At 42.2% G+C, this 18,023-nt stretch overlaps 1 protein-coding gene across 30 annotated transcripts in view; it reads right to left on the reverse strand.

The window, feature by feature from the left end:
* Positions 1 to 18,023, reverse strand: part of MBNL2 (muscleblind like splicing regulator 2) — a 107,125-nt gene that overhangs the window by 24,908 nt on the left and 64,194 nt on the right. For 24 of the 30 annotated variants that reach the window (NM_001163372.4, NM_001163373.4, NM_001163371.4 and 21 more), the window contains 3 exons: positions 6,087 to 6,251; positions 2,243 to 2,443; positions 912 to 1,175 (listed from right to left, as the gene is read on the reverse strand). In NM_001163372.4, coding sequence (NP_001156844.1) covers positions 912 to 1,175; positions 2,243 to 2,443; positions 6,087 to 6,251 — 630 coding nt within the window. The remainder of the gene's footprint in view (positions 1 to 911; positions 1,176 to 2,242; positions 2,444 to 6,086; positions 6,252 to 18,023) is intronic. The other 6 variants (XM_046941306.1, XM_040699563.2, XM_040699538.2 and 3 more) reach the window with 2 other exon arrangements.

Below are 18,023 nucleotides of genomic sequence, written 5' to 3' on the forward strand. Positions count from 1 at the left end.
TGGATGGGCTGCCTTGTTCGAACAGCTTTCAAATTTCTGAAAATAGAAATTATGACCAAACTTACTCTGCTTTTTCTTAATTATTCCCATTTTGGTTTACTACTTTTAAACCCTGTTGTGCTAAAATAAAAAAAAATGGTAGCACAGAGATTCAATGGACTTGCCCTGTCAGTAGGAGGGGAAAGAAAGGCCTCTTAGTATGAGACTCATTGGCCTTAGCCAAAGTTCAAGAAGATACAGTCAGCATTTCTTAGGCAGTGAGGAAAGCCATCTATCTCCAGAGGATAATTCTTCCTCCCCCTCAGACAGGCACCAATGGTGATGAATCAGATAAACAGTGTAGATGAACGTGCTGGGTTTTCTCCACTGTCCATAGAGTGAAACGAAGGTGGCTGGGTTAGGCTCTACTTAACTGAAGGGCATTTAAAGTGGGGTGAACTGAATCTTAACATGTTTCACTTCTAGTACTAACCTGAAGCAAAAACCACCTCTTTGCTTTTCTTACTTTTCTTCCACATTTCCACATGTCTAACTGTTGTCAGAGAGTTAAACCAGCGTATCGACCCCTATTTTCCAGGGGACACTGAACAGTTTTATTTCTGTTTGGAAATACTAGGGGCAAATTTAACACATAATCAAGGCAGAGAACAGAAGTGGTATAGAGTGTCATTTGCTTCACTGTCTTGGATAGAAATACAGCATTAAAATAAGAGAATAATGAAAAAGAGTGCTTCCTCCCATCAAGCAACAGTAGTAATTTTAAAAATTCTTATCTTTTACCAAAAAAAAAGAAAAAAAAGAAAAAAATAGCAAAAGGGAAAATAAAGTATAAGCAAATAGCATTATATCGAAGCAAAATAGGCATCAAAGAGCTTCTGTCAAGAAAAGCAGCCATATATGCCAGCACTTACCATCACAGTCGCAGCTGCCGCAGCTGCCTGGGCTGCCACTGCAGCCTGGTTAGCTTGATGTTGCGCCGCTTTGATTTTGGCCTGCAAATGTGCAGGAGGGTGAAAATACTTGCATTTCTCCCTCATGCAACGACCTTTTATGTAATCCATACACACGGTTACGGTGTTGTCGTTTGTGTCAATCATTGTGCTGTCTGCCGGATGTGCAAAGCGGCAATCAGTCTCTCCACGCGCACAGTTTCCCCTCTGGAACTCCCTGCACACCTACGTGCAAAACAACACTGGTTGCAACCCGAAACGGCAGGGAGAGCCCACGCCTCCCAAGATGGACCTTCCCCCTCCCCCAGTTAGCTCAGCGAATCCAACTTAATGAACTCGCTATCTTCTTCTGGGAGAGGGAAAATGCATCTATTTTACCACTCCTTGGGTAGCTCTGTGGTATGGTGGCTAAATGGACATGAAACAGAAACAATCCAAAACGTCCTTCCCTTTTCGTATCTAGACAACACCTGGGAAGGATTCTTACTGAAGTAACTGCCCCTGCAAAACTAGCTGAGACTCACAATGCTCAGTCCCTTTTAACTGTATTCTAAGTTCTTTCAACTCCACTGGTAGGGAAGGTGCTCCTCTTGTTGACACTCAAGGAAGATACAAAGAACTGTATAGAGTCTTAAAGCAAAACGGAGAGCCTCCAAAACACAATTTTTAAAAATGGACAGAACCAGGTTGAATTTATTGAGGAGCAATGTGCTCTAGATATTGGGCTTTTGGGAAAGGGTGTTCATCTCTGTAAGCAGCATTTGGCCCTCCTGTGTGCTTGGACCATAGATTCCACCAAGCTTGGCCATGTGGGGATCCACCAACTCCATGGAGGCCCTACACGAAACTGGGGGCTTTCCTGCCCAGTCTGCTCTGAGGTTTGTGACATGCAACTCCTACAGTGGAAGCTCAAGGCTGAAGGCCTGTAAAATTACCCTAATACTGATTAATTAAAATCAGGAGAGAATTAACACTGCAATAAGAATATGCTTGTTAGATATTTCACCAAAGCATTCCTTTACAGGCACGTAAACCTGAGGGACATTTGAAGAGACAAAGAAAGATGAAACTTCATGCTGACTTCTACGTATTAAACTTGAGTAAACTACCTCCAAATAAGTGTTTAATTGCTATTGGCTGCAAGCGTAGGAACTGTGGCTAGTTATGATATCTGCACTTTTAGCAACTATATTTTAAGTACAGTTTCTAAAATAGTGGAGTTTTTCCTCCAGAGTTTCCTCCTACAGCGTGTCAGAGAACTGCATTTCTAGCCATGGTTGTGTCTACAGTACCTCCAGTTTATCAGTCCTGAGGAGTTTCTGAGTAGCAGTAGAACCAGGGACTGAAACCGGTGGGCTTCCAGGAACAATGACGGGTGGCGTGGGCAGGATCTCAGTCGGGACTAAGCCAACTCCTGGTGTTACTGGCGTTAGGTACGGAGCAAAGCTAATAGCCGTGTTCGTTCCTATTGTGGGACCCACTGGAAATGTGGGCTGCAAAATGAAAACACAGACCAAGATGAAAAAAATCTTAATCAAATGCTTATTAGATGTCTTTTGCATGTTCTCCCTGATGCCAATTCATTTTCTTAATCAAAAAATTTCAAGCAGCTGGCAAAATACAGAGCATATTCTCTTCTTTTAATCATGTAACACATTCCAGCTGCATGCTAGGAACCACACACTTTGTAGCTCTGCTATTGCAAAAGAGGCTGCCAATGCAAAGGGAATCCTGCTCTGAACCTGAATCTCTGTGGAGGTCCAGCTTATACTGCAGGCTTACTTACACACCTAAAAGTAGAAATAACATAGACTTTATTGCTTTTTCTCAATACCTGCATTCCTTGGGAGAACAGGCTATTTTTCAAAGTACCAGATTTCATAGGTGAAGCATTATTAACTGTATTAAAGCCATATTTCTAATAAGACTATAAATAATGAGCTCTTTGGCTCGACTTCATCTGTTTGCATGCTATATTTTGCCACCTCCTGCAATTATATGTTGCTATAGCTCACACATGGGAAAGCCTCACCTTTGAGAATGTTTGTGTGCCCAGCTGTCACCAGTGGCAAGCAGAATAAATATTATAATCTCTGATGGACATAATATTTAGAAAAGGATTACTCAGGCTTAGCTTGAGTTCATCTTACAAAAAAGGTTGATTGGAAGAAATGATATGGTTTTAAAAATCTGTTTCATACCTTCCTAGAAAAAGTCAGTGAAGTCATGATCAGAAGAAAGAGCACTTGTGTGATGCTAAAATCCAGCCCTACCACAGCAGAATAGTGGTTTTGTTATTACCAGCTCCAGTGGGGATGGAAGCAGAACATAGCCATGGCCTGACCATGGTCATAACTGGAACTGGGAAGTGATTTAGTTCTGCAGAGCTGATTTTTACTCCAGAGTGAAGCTATAATTATAAATAATTATAATGATAAATGAAAAAATCAGATGAAATAGGACAATTCTGAGATCAGCTTTGTCACAAATTAAGTTCCTAGATAAGCCAGCAACTAGAAATGAACCCTGCAATAACAGAACACTGTAAAAAGACTTACTGAGATCTAAAAATGGTTAATGAAAAAGGAAATTCTGTCTCATTGAGGTGACTTGCATGGCCCGTGTTGGAGATGAGAAGCTCGCAAGAAACGTTATGTAGAAAATAAATAAGAAAAATCAAGAAGTTATGTTTATTTTGGATAGGTTTTTTGTTTGCTCCCCTTCTCCTTTTTTTTTTTTTTTTCTTCTTTTTTATGTGTTTGGAACCAATTACTATATTATACACAAGTTTGAGTCAGTACCAGCAAGATGCTTAAGGCAGCACACTAGACAGGATACCCAACTATATGGAAATGGCATCTATGTAGGTTGCTCCAACTGTAATTCCTCCTCTTTCTTTCCATGGAAACTACAGCAGATACAAAGAGCAGAACAACACTGAGCATATTCTCAGCTGCAAAACGCTCTTTATCAACACAGTCACTACCACTAGCTGTGCATTTTCACCAGCAATGAACAAGAGCCTGCATGCCGTGCTTGTCAAAATCTGCCCCACTGGAGGTGACTCACTGTTGCCACTACTGAAATGCACCACCCACCGCCTCACTGTGCTCACATCCACTGGTTGGGCTCTGGAAACATTCACCAGGTGTCAACGAATGTCAATGAGTGCCATTTTTTTGGAGGAATTCAGTGACACCCCTTTGCTTCATACACCCTTCCATGTCAGACGTCATTCTGTCACGCTGCCTCTCTGCTGCCATCTGTCACACGGCAACAAAATACAACGGGATATTGGTGGGAAGGTTTAAACTCTACTGCTGCCCCACCACCATCTGCCTCTGCTATCTTGGACCAACAGAATAAAATAGGAGGCATTACTTTTAAAGTTGTCTTTGTATTTGACCTACAGAGCTAAAGTGAATATCGCTCTGTTTTTTCAGACCAGAACTGCTCAATATCAAATACCACTGTCTGTATGCCAAGTGTGAACTAAGTTCTTTACAGCATAATAATGAAGATTCATATGAAAAAGCATTTCAACTATTTTGCGAACAACGTGTGTCATGTTTAATATAAATACCATCTTTGTTTCAGATATACTTTTAAGAATAAATCTACATGTCAAATGACTTGTATGGAGTTCTCTTCTACTTTTTATCCACTTGGTCAAGGCTGAGTCATCTTCATTTGGCAATTTACGTGAGACTGAAAAATAAAACTCCCCGCTTTTATCACAGCCCTCAGTACAGAAGGCATTATGTCAATGAAAATGTAAAGTTCAAGTGATGAAATGAGTGAACAGAAAAAAGTATGATTCTGCCACTTCAATTTTCCATTATGAGACCAAAAAGTGGAATCGTTTAATTATTTCATGGAAAAAAAAAAAAAAGAAAGAAAGAAATGGTGAAAACTTAAGCAGTATAAAATCAGGAAATAGCAAAACACATTCTGACAAAATACCAAGATACATCTTACATGCATACTGAAAGCTGGTAAACGTGTACTGAGACTCAGGGACTCCCGACCCCCAGTTTTTGCTCATGCGTCCCACCTTACAGCAGATACTTCGAGTGTAAAATCACTTTTGGAAAATTAATCTGGAGTGAGCTATGTGGCCAAGCATAGATTCTTCATCTGAGATGTTTATAGTTATCTCCTTTGACAGACCACGGAAAGACAACAGCAATTAAAAGAAACCGAACCATATAATTTGAATACCAATTTCTGAAACAAGCCAAGCAAATGGTAATTAAAAGTGCCTATTCCTTTTGATTAACTATAAATGGACCTAGGAAGTCTAGTGTGGAAGTTGATGCCAGTGCTCCAGATGCCTCAAGTTAGAGGAATTAATCTCACTCCTGTGCCTTGCATAGGCGTTTCAACTGAGAAAACATCATTAACCATCAAATGTCTCTTTCAGACTACTTATCTAACCATGCTTTCCAAGTCTGGTACAAGGAGCTGAACTGCAAAGGCAGCCCAGAGCAATTGATCATTCCTGTATATATCCCAAAGTTACTGTTCATGCCTGCAAGACTCTAGTTTTATGCCACCTCCTGGATTTCAAGTGTGTCACCTTAAGATGCTGAGTTTGCAAGTGGACACATCTCAACTCTATGCCTGTGTTAATGTGAGACACTTCAGATTTCAAGAGAGAAAGAAATCACTACCCAGCATAATATCACTCCTTTTTTTTTCCCCAGGATTAAATATTGTTTGAAGCCACTCAAACTCACAGACTGCTGAGAGGGGCACTTTGTAGTCCTACTCAAATAACTTACTAAGGAATTACTGTACAGCTTTTCGCCTCCAGAAGCATCATGGGTAAAACCCTTGTGAATCTAGACAAAACTTAACAAGAACTGAATGAGGAAAAAAAAGAAAAGAAAGAGGGGGGGGGGGGGGAAAGCAAGTGAGTCTGGGATAAAAATGAAATATCAAATCTCCAGCAACACTCTTTCGTCTTTTACAATGCAAATATAGAAGAAGGCATTTCTAGCACCTCAGTAGGGTTCCCTAAGTCAACAGATGAGGTTTATTTTTATTAAGACTACTTTAGAAACCTTTTGCAGGTCAATATAGTCTTCTACCTCAACATATTTACCAGCAACACCATCAGAGAAATATACTTACCACTGGCTGTAGTGGGGTTCCTGGAAACATGAACTGCATTTGCTGTGCAAGCATAGCTGCTGCAGTTTTTTGTTGGATTAAGTTGTTCCTGCCATTGATTTCCAGTTGAGTTTTTAAATGCGTTGGTGGGTGAAGGTACTTGCAGTTCTCCCTTGTACAACGACCCTGGAAAAAGAAGTCACACTAATTGGTCTATTGCTTTTGATGATAGCTTCACACCTTGGGGCAAAATATTACGCCATAAGCTAAAGCAAGAACTAATGAAATGCAGGGTGTTTCCTGGGAATGGTGTAGCGGGCTGGGAGGAGATGACAGCTTTGAGTTCTGCCTCAGCCCACTACATCTGACTGACTGTTACAGCTGGTAGCCATGAACCAAGGAGAAAGGCTTTGAAAACAGTTGATGGCACTTTCATTGTTAAGTACAAATCACTGCAATACAATTAACAGTCTGAGTATTATCCAGGCTGCCTGAATTGCCTCTCTTGGATCTTGGCTGGAGTATCACGTTACCATTAAGATACCACGCTTTTATAAATCACATCATGAATAACAAATTTAAATATTCCTTAAGAGAAATACAGCTTCTAAGCACATTACACATAAAAAACATCCCATCGTGTGACAACTCTCTGCTTGTGTCTTCCTGCACGTCCATGCTGAATTACAGATCCCTGCCTTCTTGCCTTCTGTTTTTATTACATCAAGTACAACTTTGAACTATTTCCAGCCAAGTATAAAGGAACAGAAGTTGGTACTTCTGGAGCCAGGGCTTTAGAGATATAAGATAGATAGTAGAGGCAACAGAAATATGGCAGGCAGCCACCTTCGAGATGGCTTGAAGATGGACATGGAGCACACCTCTACTGACCACATGCGGGTCAAAATGTAGGCAGAGCAATGTAAGAAACTGACACATTCTCCCCAGAAAAGGAAACGATGGGGTGCAGCAGGGAGGCAGGACGTGCTCAGCTCAGAGGCTCCTTGATGGCACAGCTCATAAACAGCCACAAAGCTGTAGGAGCTGTGAGCAGATGACCCAAAGTGTTAGTCAAACTGGATGTGACACACTCAACTTGTTGAAGACAAGTTTCCAAATGGAGATCTTTTTTTTTTTTTTTTTTCTAAAGTGCTCCTTTAAAGTTTCCGTTCTCTGCTTCGAATGTTTTATAATCCTTAGCCAAAAGGAATATCCTCCTATAGCCACAGGAACATTTAGATCCCTGCAAGAGAACATTACACAGTACACACGTACTCTGACACTGCGTATGCACACACACTTTCCTACCAAACCACCAGCATGCTCTGGATGTCCCAGAACATCAGTATTAAGAGCTCAAGGAAGCTACGACTGCAGAATGCAGACGGCCAGGCCTCGGTGCCAAGGAACATCTTTAGGCACTGTGTTAGCATGCTGGTGTAGCTGAGGCCGTTCTGAGTATGGCGTGCTCTTTCTTCTTACTTCTACAGGTCACTAATTGTTGCTTTTAATCCAGCACGCAAAAGGGAAGTTACTTTGTCTGCAGGCTGAAGCAGAAACGGAATAGTCACAATTTGCCTCGGACACAGAAAAAGGCGCTTCCATTCATGGAGAAATAAGGCCGTCGCCTTTCTCATGTTAAACAGGAGCATGTTTAACGTGGGCAATGAGCATCTGCTTTTTTTTTGTTGGCTGATGAGGATTTCCTGATGAAGGCATTTTTAAAGGAGACCTATTTAACTTTAATCTAATTTGCATGTAAACGGTTCACACGGCAAATCTGAAAATGAAAACAGCAAAACAAAATCAAGTAACTCCATCTGACGGAAATACCTACCTATGCAAATGAAAGTGATCCTCAATTAAGGAGCATAAGTAACTCTCAACTAGAGTGGCTTTTGAAGTACCTCGGTTGTGAAGAGAGCCTAAAGCCAGCCCTCTGCTATTGCTTCCAAAAGCACATAGCTAGCTTATGCTAGCACTTCCAGTTCAGCAAAGCAGCCCACAGTGCACAAAGGACTGGTTATGTCAGAAAACTTTCCAAAATAATCCACACACATAAAAATGTGCTCTATTCTCTGAACTTACCCATGTTTGTGCCTCATTTACTAGTTAGTGTTTTTTTTTGTTGGCTTTCTTTGAGCTCCTGGTTAGCAATGAACTTACTATAAAAGAGTTATGTGGCCCTGTCAGGCTGCTATAGAAAGCACTGTAAACAGATCGAGCCTTGTTAAAGTGAAATGACCCAAAATAAACTGCAACTGAATGAACACTGAAAATAGTGTGCAGATGAATCCAGTCCTAGCAACCCAAACCAAATGAATTCTGAGACCAACTTTCATGTGTTGGACCTTCAGTGGCTGGGGAAAAATGCCTATAAGAGACTTTTCATTTCTTTGCTGAGAAATGGCCCATGTCCCTACGATTTTGGGATGCATTGGTATCAAGCCTCTGGAGTGAGGCTTGGTTCATCACTCTTAAAATGTAGCAATGTAGGAGCTGCTCCAGACTTGGTGGTGCAGAGCAGCACAACCTCTGTTCAAAGGACAGGGCAGGCAGAAGGGAAAATAATTGCTTCATACAACTTCTAACCTACTCCCACATATGAGTCAGAGTCCTGACACAGGGTGCAGACAGACTGGCTTGAAACTTAGTCCCTAAAACTCCTTCCACCTATGAAATGAAGGTTATCAAAACGCACATCACAAGCTGTTGTTCACTTTCCATGTGATTTCTGTACCAAAACTCGCTCTCAATGAGCTGTCTCCTTATCTGTAACTGAGAGAAACGATGAATGGAGACTGGATGAAGTTCCCAGCACTCCGCCCTGGAAGCCTGGTACTCTGACCTCTCATTTCTCTTGCTTTGCTCTCTACAGCTGGCCTAACCTAAAGCATTGGGCCATATTTCAGGCAGGTAATGGAAAGTTTTAGCAGAAAAACCGCTTTTTCTACTGCTGATTATCCAGATTGGGGACATGCTGTGGCCTGTACCTGGGGCGTGCCACAGGTTTCATTCCAGTAGGAGGTGGGAGGCAGAAGGAATGCATGCAATGAGCTGGGAACTCAAATGGCCCACTGTGTTCTGGGCTGCATTAAAAAAGGGGTGGCCAACAGGGAGAGGGAGGCAATTGTCCCCCTCTCAGCTCTTGTGAGATCCCATCTGGAGTACTGCATCCAGGCCTGGGGCCCCTGGTACAAGAAAAACGTGAAGCCCTTGGAGGAGGTCCAGAGGAGGGCCACTAAGATGATCAGAGGGTTGGAGCACCTCTCCTATAAGGAAAGGTTGAGGGAACTGGGCTTGTTTAGCTTGGAGAAGAGGAGGCTCCAGGGAGACCTCATTGCAGCCTTCCAGTAGTTGAAGGGAGCATATGAGCAGGGAGGGGAAATGGCTGTTTATGAGGGTGGATAGTGATAGGACAAGGGGGAATGGTTTTAAATTGACACAGGGGAGGTTTAGGTTAGACATTAGGAGGAAGTTTTTCACACAGAGGGTGGTGACGCACTGGAACAGGTTGGCCAGGGAGGTTGTGGATGCCCCATCCCTGGAGGCATTCAAGGCCAGGCTGGATGTGGCTCTGGGCAGCCTGGTCTGGTGGTTGGTGACCCTGCACATAGCAGGGGGGTTGAAACTTGGTGATCACTGTGCTCCTTTTCAACTCAGGCCATTCTGTGATTCTATGATATGATTCTATGATGCCCAGTACCCAGGTGCTGCAACAAGGGGCCCTGTTTTCATATGGGCAATGCTCTTGTGAACTGCTGACTAGCCTGGCATCAAAACCATGTCCCTTTGTGAGCTGTGTCACACCACTGAATTATGGTATCAATAGATAACCCTACTAAGAGCAATAGGTAGCTTGCCTAAAACCAGTGGCATAAGACAGCTCAAAGACTGGAATGTTGAGCTGCTGGAGTGGGTCCAGAAGAGATCCATGAAGATGACCAGAAGGCTGAAGCACCTCCTCTACGAGGACAGGCTGAGAGAGCTGGGGCTCTTCAGCCTGCAGGAGAAGGCTCAGAGGAGACCTTACAGAAGCCTTCCAGTACCTGAAAGGGCCTATGGAAAAGCTGGGAAGGGACTTTTTAAAAGGGCATGCAGCAACAGGACAAGGGGAAATGGTTTTAAACTGGAAGAGGGTAGATTTAGACTAGATATTGGGAAGAAATTATTTACTGTGAGGTTGGTGAGACACTGGAACAGGTTGTCCAGCAAGGTTGTGGATGGCCCCTCCCTGGAAGCATTCAAAGCCAGGCTGGATGGGGCTTTGAGCAACCTGGTCCAGTGGGAGGTGTCCCTGCCTATAGCAGGGGGTTGGAACTAGGTAATCTTAAAGGTCCCTTGCAACCCAAACCGTTCTATGACTATGATAAATTAAAAAACTAGGAATGATAAAAAAGTACGAATAAAGAAGTGAGAATTAAAATGCCTTAACTGTACACATTAAAATACCAAGAACCCATTTCCTGCCTGCAAGTTGTAAAGACACATCTCTTTACTGAATGTCTTATGAATCCACAGCTTTCCTCAATTTTTTACTATTGTCCTAATAGGAACAACAACAAAAATTAACCCAGGCCCTGGCAGGGAATCGCCCATGCATAATAATGAATTAGCTTTTACTTAATAAAATCACCTTTAATTCTCATAAAAATAAGCTTCTGAATTTTTTTTATTAAAAAACAAACAAACAACAACAACAAAATAATGTTTCTTTTACCTTTTTAAGCTGAGGTTCAAGTAATTCATCCACAAGAATTTAGCTCATCTACCAAAGGCTGCTTTTAAGGCAGGAGTCAGCAGTACATACTCTTAGTATGCTTATTGTAAAGGCCCAGTAGTAATTGGACCACCTAGTCCAACCCGTCTGCAACAAACAGGGACAGCACAGTTAGATTGGGTTGCTCAGAGCCCCATCCAGCCAGACCTTGAATGTCTCCAGGGACAGGGCATCCACCACCTCTCTGAGCAATCTGTTCCAGTGCCTCATCACCCTCACTGTAAAAAACTTCTCCCTTACATCCAATCTAAATCTCTCCTTTTTTAGTTTGAAACCCTTCTCCCTTGACAACAAATGCTGCTGAAGAGTCTGTCCTTTCTTAATGCTCCCCTTTAGATATTTGAAAGGCTGCTCTCAGGTCTTCTCAGAGGTCTCAGGTCTCCTGTTCTCCAGGCTGAACAGCCCCAGCTCTCTCAGCCTATCTTCATAGGAGAGGTGTTCCGTCCCTTGGATCATTTTTGTGACACTCTTCTGGACGTGCTCCAACAGGTCCGTGTCTCTCCTGTACTGAGGACTCCACATCTGGACGCAGTACTCCAGGTGAGGCCTCACCAGCGCAGAGCAGAGGGGCAGGATCACCTCCTTTGCCCTGCTGACCACACTGCTTTTGATGCAGCCCAAGATATGGTTGGCTTTCTGGGCTGCGAGAGCACATTGCTGGCTCACGTTCAGCTTGCTATTCACCAGCACCCTCAAATCCCTTTTGGCAGGGCTGTACTCCAGTCCTGTATCCCCCAGCTTATATTGGTGGTGGGGGCTGCTGCAACTTGGATTTTTTGAACCTCATGAGATTCACCAGAGTTCACTGCCTGAGTGATTTTGTATACAAATACAAAGTCAGTGAAGGCAATTTATTGGCAATATTAGTGGGAACTACCAAGCAGGCCTCCCTTACCTCACACCACAATGTAACATCTGACTGAGACATCACGTTACATTCAGAAAACAGGCCATCTTGATGAAGAGCAGGAAGAAAGAAACCTACTTCTTTACTGAAGTCTGTCCTTCATTCCTATCCCTTTCCCTGAGGTAGGCCCAGTCATGCCTGCACCTTCCATCACTCCCTAAGCTCCCAGATTCCTCCTGTACCCCATATCCCTCTTCTCTCTTTCTCCTTCCCAGAGCACCCTCCCACATCTCCTAACTATAGACCAGCAAACAAGTCACATAATAAATATAACTTGCTTGATCTGTGCATGTCCTCAACAGCCAGCCAACAAGCGCAAGTGGTTGGCAGACCACACTCAGGAGTGGCTCAGTTCAGGCTGCAGTCTTTTCCTTAACTGGGCAGTAATTTGGATCTTTCTCTTCTACTCAGCACTGATTTTTGCATAAATAGCAAGATTTTTTTTTTATTTTCAAGTCATATGTCTTTGAGACATCTACTTTCAGCAAAATTGTCTGGAATTGGCTAGGGTGTTCAAAGTTATTATGGTGGCAAGGCTGGTATTGACACAAGTATGGATAGCGTAGTTACACAAAATCTCCTACCTTAAGAAAACAAGTTATAACTAACAGATGCAGATAAAATTGTATGATCTCTCAGGATTAAACATGCAATTTTAAGAAAAAAAAAAAAAACATTTATGACTTTTAAGGCTTGAATGGCTTTAGAAGACATTTGAGCAACTGGTTCTACAAAGGCAAAAAGATTTGCTGGTCTTTGGCCAGACACCCAGAGAGCCCAACATTCTGGAGTCAGAGTAACACCTGAAAAACCCCACCAAACATCAACGAAGCACCTGATGCTACAACTACCTCTCCAACTGTAAATATATATATATATTTGTAATTCTGTGTCATAAAGCGTCAGCAAACTTTGTAAAGATCAGATCACATTCTAATAAACCATATGCATTTGCAACTGTGGGCATGCTAGTCAGCCAGATATCACCTGCTCCATATTGATATTAGATACCTGAAGATATTACATGCTGTTCAGAGCTTGCATGAGTAAGAGCTATCACCAGCCCCTGTTTGGGACAGAGGCAGCACACAGCAAGAATAGCCACAGAGACAGCAATGTCAGCAGTTGTGGAGGTACCGAAGCCATAAATACTCTGGAAGAGTTTCTGATGACAGTTTCTTCTCCTTTGGGATTCTTCCTCAGCAGCCCCTTAGCAAATTCTGGTTGGGAATGAGTATGATCTCTCCCAATTAATTTAACAATTTCACCATTGCATACATAAGGAAATTCTCAATACCAACAAGCTTGGGCTCCGTAGGACCAAAAAACAGACACAGTCAATAGAAAGGCAAGAACTCTGAGACACTTAAGCTTGTGCTCCTCTCCTCTTCACTCCAAAACATCCAGTTCAAATGTTGTTTTTCAAATGCAAAAATACCAAAAAGGAAAAACACAAAAAAAGAGAACAGTGACTGTACATTCATTGAGGTACGCAGAGAAAGATGATTCCCCTTGTTCTACAGGACTTGCATTTCTTATTCCTCCTATTTATTTTTGTACATGAGCGCTGAAATGCCAACAGCTAATTCAACACTCAAAATCAAGCCCAAATACTAGATTCCAGTTAGGACTGGGATAAAAAGTCTTTTCCATCTAGCATTCCAACATTGTTATTCAGTTCTCCTTTACAGGTCTATCTGCTTCGTAAGTTCTCTGAGAAAGTAAAAAAGAAGAGACCTCAATAAAGTCTTTCATTTTTATCTGCTATGGATACTTAGCATCTCACACCATCTGTAAGACTATACATGCCTGCAGAGTTAAGCACATATGCAAGGACTTAAGGGATTTAGTTAAGCCTTGAGAGAGACTAGTCATTGATTTTTAAAAATATATCTTATTACTTTATTTCTTCCTTAATGTATATAAAAAAGCTTCAAAGGGTTTTTGAATTTTGCATAATTTCATATAAAGAGTATGTTGACTTGCAAATATACATACATATGAAAACAGGATTCCTGTAGCCTAAGTAGAATTGTATCTCATTTTATATATATATTTAAAAAAAAGTGGAGATCAGTGTAAGATCTTGTATCTTGAAAATGAGACATAGCTGAACTATTTGAGAGAAAGAAAAAAAATAAAATTAAAAGGCCAAACAGTAATAGAAATATTAAGCTCTTAATGGAGAGTTCAAAGATCTGAAAATTCACTTGTTGCCAATACACCTTAGGACAAGAACAAAATGTATTTCAAATAGCCAAGAACGTCTCATACATCACACTTGAAATATTTCAGCTGTTGGATCTGTTTTTCTAAAAAAAAGAAAAAAAAACTTGGAAATTTTGTAGATAAATTAATTCCTTATTTCTAAAGCTACCTCACAAGTCCACCCACCAAAGTTAGTGAGTGTGCATACATATTTATATGCACCTACACATATCTGTTTTAAGAAAAAGAAGAAGCAAATTCACCTTCCCGCTTTAAAGTAGGAGAGGAAAATGAATGCAAAAAAAATTCTCAGGTGACTTTAGCTTGATTTGGTTTCCAGCAAGCTAAGAAAACCCATTAGCTACTCTTCTAATTATTTCAACTATTTGCTAGAAACTAGAAACTGGTAGAGTAAAAATGTCATTTTATTCATAAATTTAGAAAACAGGAGCTACCAGTAACATTACTTTATGCCTGTAGCTGGCATTAAAAAAAAAGAAAAAAGAAAAATATTGAAGAAAAATGGAAGTCTTACAAAAAGATGGGATGCCTAAATGATGTGAGAGTCTTAACACTAAAGGCTTAATAGGAGATATTTATTTAAATGGAAAAAGACAAAATGTTCTATTGGAGAGCACATTTGCAGTGCACAAAGAGCTCTGAATCTCTCAAGATGCTCTTTCAAACAAATGTGGAGAAGGATCGCTACAGAGAATGGTTTAATAATTTGCCTTGCAATATCAGGGGAAGCGCACTCGATATTAAATTGCTCAGATGCATATGAAATTGCAAGTCATTTGACAAACATCCTTGAGATTAACAAATAAGACAAAGAAAATTCAAAGAAATAATAGTTTACACTAATACCAATTTATTTTGTTTCTATGTTTACCGACTCAGACATGAATTGAGAATAATCAGGAAATAAAGTTTATTTCTTCTCCAATCACGCAGCCTCTTTTTTCTTTTTTTTTTTTATCCCCTTCATTTTCACACTGGCACTCAAAATCTAAACCAGTTATTTTTACCTCAGCTTCATGCTTGGCTACCAGCACTGATGAATATATCACAAACAACTGTGGACAACCCTTGAAATACATCTTCACTCCAATGCACGTAGGCAATTTCCATGAAATAAAAGGCAGCCAACGTGGAGCTAAGGGAAAACTGCTATGGGATTAACATAAAGGAAGCAGAGGGAAGGGTAACTGTTGAGTTACATTTCCCAAACCTATTACTTCTGTTGTCCTAGCAGCGAGGCTCTCCACTGGATGCGAAGGTGCATTATGTGGGGCTTTTACGCATGATGCAGGCTGCTGAGGGACTCAGGAGGGCTGCAGGAACACAGAGCAGTGCCTTAGGTGCTCCAGCACCATTCATTCTTGTCAAGTCAAAGGGTCTGCAGATTCCTGCATGAATTACAGAAAACACACCCATGGCCTTCACAGCGGCTTGGTATCTGCTGAGCTGAGAGCACTACGCACACTGAACTGATGACTGGGCAGCTCCCAGTGCTCATTACAAAGATCAACTGTTTTTAAGACAGAACAGAACTGTGTAAATCCTGGGTGGGACCACATGGTAACTCAGGGCAACACGGATGTTTTGCTGGTAAACAACATACTTCACTACTGAGTTTAACTTGATTGGATTGAAAAAAAAGAAGATAAAAGCTGAAAATCTCAGTCAGAGGAAATTTTTTTCCACTTTTCTCACTATCTCAAGAGCAGACAAAAATAGCCGCTGCAGAAGTAGAGCCAGTAAAGAAAGACAACTTGCGTGACTGCAGATCAGCTGACACAAGAAAATGCAACAGTGGCATAGAGAAGAACAGCACAAACCAAGCTGTGACCAAAAAAGAGAATGAGCACAGCATGGTGCCCATCCCTGACAGACCTCCTTCCTCACCTCCTTTACAACTCCTATAAAAACCTTCAAGCAGATGTATGGTTTTAATACAAGCTTGCTCACATGAACAAGAGTGAGTTTAAACTCCGAGTTGTGCTTTACGTGCGTGTGGAAACACCACTTGGCAGTCAAAACGTAGGCAAAAGTAACTGCAGTACTGACAGTCTGGGCCCCGAGACACCTTATTTTCCTCTCAGTGGCTGTGGAAGAAAGCTAAACTGTCCTCAGTGTTGATACAGCACACCTGCCATTATCAGGATAGAAAAGAAAGAGTGAGTTGTTGGTAGTGAGGATAGGGCTTTGCTATCAGGATGCCTCAACAACGGTTCCCTCAACAGGACAGTTGGAATCTTAACATGCTTCAGAAGAAGTCATAAAATCAATTACACAGCACCACAATGGAGCAGGAAAGGCACCTTGGCAGTGTGGAGCTATCTGTGCCCAGATAACAACAAAATGGAGGGACAGTGCTGTAAAATCAAGCACCTCAATGGTGGTCAGCTAGTCACCCATCCAAAGGAAACCTGAGGAGACACTGTGGTCATCGCAGTGAATCACAGCTTTGGAAAAGGCACATCAGTGTGATTTGGTAAGTGCCCTATGTACCAAGGTACTCTGCCACCACGAAGAAGAGAAGGATGAACAAAATGTCATTGGAGCCAGCCATAGCCTTGGCCACAAAGGTCTCATAACACTCATTTCTCAAACCAGGTAACTCCACCGGGTCCAGCAGAGTGAAGGACGAGGCTGGTGACTGCTGCATGGCCACTGATTATAGAATCAAATAATCACAGAATAATAGAATGGATTGGGTTAGAAGGTGCCTAAAAGATTATCTAGTTCCAATGCTCCTGCTGTGGGCAGGGCTGCCACTCACTAGATCAGACTGCGTAGGGCCCATCCAACCTGGGCTTGAGTGCTTACAGGGATGGGGCACCCACAGCTTCTCTGGGCCTCCCAGTAAAAAAATTTCCTTCTAATGTCTAATCTAAATCTCCCCTCTTTTAGTTTAAAATCATATCCCCTTGTCCTACCCTTGTAAAAAGTCAGTCTCTTTCCTGATTATAAGCTCCCTTCAAGTACTGGAAGGTCACAATGACCTCTTCCTGAGGCCATCTCCAGACTAAGCAAGCCCAGCTTCCTCAACTTTTCCTCATAAGAGAGGCGCTTCAGCCCTCTGATCATCTTTGCAGCCCTCTTCTAGACTCACTCCAACAGTTCCACATCTTTCTTGTGCTGGGGTCCCCAGACCTGGCCTGGATGCCAGACTAGGCCACACAAGGGCAGAGTAGAGGGGAACCATCACCTCCCTCTCCCTGATGGCCGCCCCTCTTTTGATGCAGCCCAGGATACAGTTGGCCTTCCAGGCTTCAAGCATACACTGCTGGCTTATGTCCACCAGAACCCCTAAGTCCTTATCTGCAGGGCTGCTCACAAGTTCTTCTCCCGGTCTGTACATGTATCTGGGATCACCCTGACACAAGTGCAACATCTTGCATTTGGCCTTGTTGAATCTCATTCGGTTCACCTGGGCCCACTTTTCAAGCCTGTCCATGCCCACCTGGATGACATCCCTTCCTTCTACTGTATCAACTGCACCACTAAGTTTGGTGTCATCACCAAACTTGCTGAGGGTGAACTCAATTCCACAATCCAGGTCACTGATAAAGATGTTAAGGAGTATCAGTACCAGTGCAGAGTCCTGGGGGACACCACTCATCACCAATCTTTACCCGGACATAGAGCCGTTGAGCACAACCTTTTGGCTGTGACCATCCAACCAATTCTTTATCCACTGAATAGACCACGCTTCAACTCCATATCTTTCTGATTTACAGATAAAAATGTGACGAGGAGCACACCAAAGGCCCTGCAGAAGTCCAAGTAGGTGACAGCAGTTGCCCTCTCTTTGTCCACCAGTACTGTCACTTCATCATGGAAGGCCATCAGACTGGTCAGGCACAATCTGCCCTTACTGGCTATCTCTGATGACCTTCTCATCTCTCTTACATATGCCTTAACATAGCTTCTACGAGGATCTGTTGTTGAGCCTCATATCAGATATGAGGCTCAACAGCCTGTAGCTCCCTGGATCTTCCTTTCTCCCTTTCTTAAAAGAGATCTCCTGATGGTGAGTTCTTCTATTACTCCTTAC

The sequence above is a fragment of the Gallus gallus genome, chromosome 1 (assembly GCF_016699485.2).
Source record: "Gallus gallus isolate bGalGal1 chromosome 1, bGalGal1.mat.broiler.GRCg7b, whole genome shotgun sequence".
In the NCBI taxonomy this organism is placed as follows: Eukaryota; Metazoa; Chordata; class Aves; order Galliformes; family Phasianidae; genus Gallus; species Gallus gallus.